This window comes from Carex rostrata, chromosome 26, assembly GCF_964058835.1.
Source record: "Carex rostrata chromosome 26, lpCarRost1.2, whole genome shotgun sequence".
Lineage (NCBI taxonomy): Eukaryota > Viridiplantae > Streptophyta > Magnoliopsida > Poales > Cyperaceae > Carex > Carex rostrata.
Window position 1 is genome coordinate 756,973 of NC_135943.1, and position 5,499 is coordinate 762,471.

The 5,499-nt window shown below is 34.6% G+C and overlaps 1 protein-coding gene across 1 annotated transcript; it reads left to right on the forward strand.

Moving 5' to 3' along the window:
• Positions 1-1,480, forward strand: LOC144544046 (stilbene synthase 1-like). Its single transcript, XM_078292465.1, has 2 exons — positions 1-169; positions 480-1,480. Exons 1-2 carry the CDS (start codon positions 1-3, stop codon positions 1,478-1,480), a joined length of 1,170 nt encoding a protein of 389 aa, XP_078148591.1.
• Positions 1,481-5,499: the final 4,019 nt, after the last annotated feature.

Below are 5,499 nucleotides of genomic sequence, written 5' to 3' on the forward strand. Positions count from 1 at the left end.
ATGGAGCAGTTTGTGCAATCACAGAGGTCAAAAGGCCTTGCTACTGTTCTAGCAATCGGCACAGCACTCCCACCTGTCTGTGTTCCTCATGATACATATCCTGACATGTACTTCCGGCTTACCAATAGCGAGCATCTTACAGAGCTAAAGGAGAAGATGACCAGGATATGTAAGTTTATTTCTCGTAATTATATTTTCTAGATATATTCAATTTGATTATTATTATATCCAGTTCACTCATACCTTAATCCTCCCAAAAAATTATACAGGGAAGCAAATTAATGCTGCCCTTTGTTCATTTATTACTATCAAAATGCGATGTAATTGAGTATTACGTATCATATTATCGCGGTAATTATTAAATGAAAACAATTCTTGCTTAAATACTTGAAATCTGATGCCCAGAACATTATAGGCCTGAGAACACAACGACAAAACACCTTAGTTTCCATGTTAAATCATATCTTGAATAATTGTAGGTAAAAGCTCAACTATAAAGCAGCGGTATATGGGCTTGATGGCAAATGATGGAGAAATATTAAAGAAGTATCCGAATATAGCCGACCACTCATCACCCTCTCTAGATGCCCGATGGGAGATTGTCTCTGAGGAAGTAGCAAAGCTTGCAAAAGAGGCAGCAACAGTGGCCATCGAGGAATGGGGCCAGCCTGTGTCCAAGATTACCCATCTCATCTTTTGTACGAATAGCGGTGCTGAATGTCCAGGCGCTGATGTTCGTCTTGTGCATCTACTTGGCCTCCCCACAACTGTTAGGCGCGTCATGCTTTACTACCAAGGATGTCATGGCGGCGCAACTTCGCTGCGTATAGCAAAGGACCTCGCTGAGAACAATCGTGGCGCACGTGTTCTTGTGGTGACCTCCGAATACATTATTCATGGGTTCCGTGGCCCTTCTGAATCTCACCCCGATGATCTTGTTTCTCAAGTTTTATTTGGTGATGGATCTGCTGCCGTGATTGTTGGTGCAGATCCTGATTTAGAATTTGAGCGCCCGCTCTATGAGCTCATTTCTACAAGGGAAACCATGATCTTGAATACTATGGATGCTCTTGCAATGGTACCAAGGGAAGTCGGAAACCTCGTCACTTTGGCACCTTCAATACCAAAGCACATCTCGGAAAATATCCGAGGTTGTGTCGAGGAAGTATTAAAGCCATTAGGTATTACCGATTTAAATTCTCTATTTTGGATTGTTCACCCAGGAGGCCCTAAAATTTTAAAGATGGTTGAGGAGAAACTTGAATTGGAGAAAGACAAGTTCAACATGACAAGGAAGGTACTAACCGATGTTGGGAACTTGTCAAGTCCCACGGTACTGTTTATAATGAATGAGATGAGAAAGAAATCAATTAGTGAAGGAAAGGCTACTACAGGTGATGGGCTCCAATTTGGGATGCTCCTCGGCTTTGGGCCTGGACTTTCAATTGAGGCTATTGCTCTACGCTCAGTTACCATTTAACCTGTCTCCTGTAATTTGCAAAAGACAGTTTACAGTGCAGCAGTAATAATAAAAATAATAACCAAATTAGTAAATGTAGCTTTTGAAGGTTGGAGATGCATTAGGAGAATGAGGAAAATGTTGTCATAGATAATTGGAAAAAGAATAAAATGAATCTTAGTGCATGGACCTTTAGATTTTTTTTTTTTTCAAAGCTATATTTAAAAAAAAAAAAATTTAATTGTTTCCTCTTGTTGAATTTATCCAACTTAGTTGGGTTTTATTGAAATTAAGTGTTTCGCACTTTCTTGCATTTCTCCTATTTGTGAAATAATGTTGTAACCAGTGAACTCACTTTATCTCTACTCGAAAAATTCTACGTTATCAATATATTTATTGTGTACGTGGTCTCGGATTGTGTTGGATTGGGTCTTTGATTGAGCAAACTTGACTAGGCCTCATTTGGGCTGGGGTAAATATACTATCCGTGGCAATCTAGTGGTTGCTACCAATATATGTTCATTTAATTTGTTTAAATGGTCAATGTATAGTTCGTTCCTGACAGCACTTACAATGAGAAGCGGGGCGCGTCCGATGCGCATCAGATCAAAATCGGTTTGATGTCTTCTTGGAACCGTCTTATTTGCAAACACTTAATCTACACAAACATTGACGTGGCATGCGCAAATTTTGTATTTAATCAAACGATTTCAAACGGACACCGGACTGATTTGGTCTGATGATCATCAGACACCCTCCGTTCAAGGGCTCCCCTTACATTGAACTTTTAATTATATATTTTTATTAAACGTGACATTTTTTTTTCCAATTTTCGAGATATATAGTACGAGAATTTCATAATTTGCAATATTTTTTGAAAAAGAAATCACATTTATAATTTTCACGTTGACAAAAATTATGAATTCTGGACTGTTAATTGGTAATTCCACATTGGGCATCCAATTTTAATTTGTAGTCCAACGTAGCAATTTTTAATTAAATTTAAACATAGAGATACTCTAAGTTAATTTTTATTTTATTTTTCTATAACAGATATTAACAATATGTATATATATATTCTTCTACTGAACTATGAGGTGTGTCACTTTTAAAACATATCCGCTTTAATATTAATATTGAACTAAATTTTGACTTTTGTCTTCTGTATAAACTTGCCAATTACGCAAGGACTTGTTCAAAACTAATTATCTGTATAAAAAAGTGCATTCCAATCTTGATTCTTGACAAACAGGGGCACACTCCAAGAACGCCAAACTGCCACTACAAATAGCTTTGAGATTCAAAATTTCAAAACATTCACATCGATCCTCATAAAAGTACACATGCTAGTTTCGATGGAGATGTACCGGCATAGAGACATTTTGGTGATGGCTATTTTGGTTTCTTCTTTTCTCTTGCTTATGGGTTCAACCATGGCGAGTTTGCAATAGAGATGGTGTATGTATTCATCCACATCATTAGTAGTATTTGGGGAACACATATAATTGGACGTCATTCAAATGTTGGTCTGTACGTAGTTTTCTCAGAATTTTACAAGGATAAGGGAAGAAATCAAATTGTGTAGAAAGAATTTTCCCTAATTTATGGTGTTATTTGTAGTTCAAATGTAACAGTATTCTTGTTGACAAATATATCTATTTACGAGTATAAGTGGGGTGTTCTTAAGTTCATCAAACTCCTTTGTGAACTCAACTCTAAAATCTATCGGATTGAATTTAAACAACGAATTCAAACAGTTAAAACTCATCTACCTCATGAGTGATCGATGCATGGTGCGTCTACATGCAATAGTTATAATTTATAATTAACAAGTTTTTGTTAAAGAAAACACTTTCAAATTTTCACGCTGGCAAAATTATGAATTCTCATTAGTTGATTGTTAATTGTTAATTCTATTACACATTTAATTTTAATTTTTAATCTGACGTAGTAATTTCTTATTAATTTAAAAAATAAAGATGCTCAAAGTCAATTTTTTTTAAATTTTTCTATTACAGCTATATTAACAATCCTGTATATGGAACAGAGCAGGAGCATCATATCATGGATCGTTTTATAATTGTACTAAATTGTGACTTTTGTCTTCTGTATAAACTTGCTAAGCAAGTAAGGACTAGTTTTGTGCATCATATATATCATGGATCGTTTTAAAATTGTACTAAATTTTGACTTTTGTCTTCTGTGTAAACTTGCTAAGTAAGCAAGGACTTGTTCAAAACTGATTATATGTATAAAAAAGTGCATTCCAGTCTTGATTGTTGACAAAAACGGGCCAATCAAGAAAGCTCTACTGCCAATACAAATAGTTTGGGTATTCAAAATTTCAAAACATTCATATCCTCACCAAAAATTTGCAAGCCATCTACACACACACACACACACACGTTGTTTTTGATGAAAATGAACTGGCATAGAGACATTTTGTTGATGGCTATTTTGGTTGCTTTTCTTTTCTTGCTTATCGGTTCAAGCATGGCGGCGAGAATGGAGACAAAAGTTTGCACTCCAGATGGTGTATGCCATCAACCACATCATTAATTAGTAGTATTTGAGCGCATATGTGGCTATGTAGTAGGTAATTCAATGTTGGTCTAGCTTTCTCAGTATTTCATTAGGATAAGGGAAGAAATAAAATATTGTAGGAAAGAAATTTCCCTAATATTGCATGGCTTTATTCAGCTAAATTTGTAGTTCATATATAGCAGTGTTCGTTTTGACTGATGTATCTGTTTACACTCTAGGCCTGTAATTTGTATCACTGCTCATGTTACTATTACCATTAGTCTCCATATCATTGCTTATGAAATGAATTTTAAAAATGAATGACATTAAAATAAATTTTAAGTTTTCTTTTTGGTATTCACTATACTTAAATGGAGTGTTGAGATGGATTCTAGCTACAGATGATATGCATTAATATCATAATATTGCTCTAGACATTTGCTATACTTTTACCAGTCCTAGATTTTGGCACACAATGACCCTGGTTCATATATAAATTGAATACTATATATAAAATTAATTAAGAACTTTAGCATATTGATGTATGAACCCTTCATAATAATTATGTAGATTTGACTTGCTTTTGGCACACAATTGACCCTGGTTCATATATAAATTGAATACTATATATAAAATTAATTAAGAACTTTATAATATTAGGACCTATTCGGCTGCCAGGCGGAAACAAAAATGGACTTGAGTTCGGATCCAATTTAAATGGCCGAAACACTATGCGCGTGGGAAAAAAAATTTTACTCTGAGTGAATTTTTTTTTTTTTTTTTTCTCATAGACACAGTGGTAGTCGAATAGGCCCTTAATGTATGAACTCTTCCGGAACCATGTAGATTTGACAGTATATTGTGAACCAGCTAGATTTGACAGTATATTGTTCCTTGAACTTGTTAGAAAAGGTACGGCACTTATTATTCTATACATTTTGGACAAAGAATTTGATAGGTTATTGATGATTTAACTTTGACCAAAGTGTGAAACATCAGGCCTAGATCTTGAGTCTATGGATAAGAAGCTCCGGTGTTACAAATAGTAAGAGCCTATGGATAAGAACATAATACATCTAATATCTCCTCATCAAACACATGCGGCACTAGAAAATTTAGATAGTGATGGTTGAAATGTAAAATGTATAATATGGAAAAATAAATAATGTGGTCACTCAAATTTGAATTAAGTCTTCACAGTTATTAAATAAAATTCTGACCACTAAGTACAAATTTAGCATTTTATATATGTGGAAGTTAGACTATATAAAAACTAAATTAAATTTTAATATATATGATTAAACTTTTTGAAATTATGGGGTCGCTAAGCACGCCGTGGACTATAGCTAGATCTGTCCCTGATCAAGCAACACTTACAAATTCTAAACCTGTAATAATTGAAGATGGAGTAAAGTGGTCTTCTCCGGCTTCTTGTTGCTTTATCACTTCAAATGAAAGGTCACAGTATACAATATATTAATGTCTTAATTAGCACATCATCCTCAATCATTCAGTCT

Coding starts and splice junctions, on each gene's coding strand:
- LOC144544046 (XM_078292465.1), top strand. CDS start 1: ATGGAGCAGTTTGTGCAATCACAGAGGTCAAAAGGCCTTGCTACTGTT. Junction 170..479: donor GGAGAAGATGACCAGGATAT/GTAAGTTTATTT, acceptor GAATAATTGTAG/GTAAAAGCTCAACTATAAAG.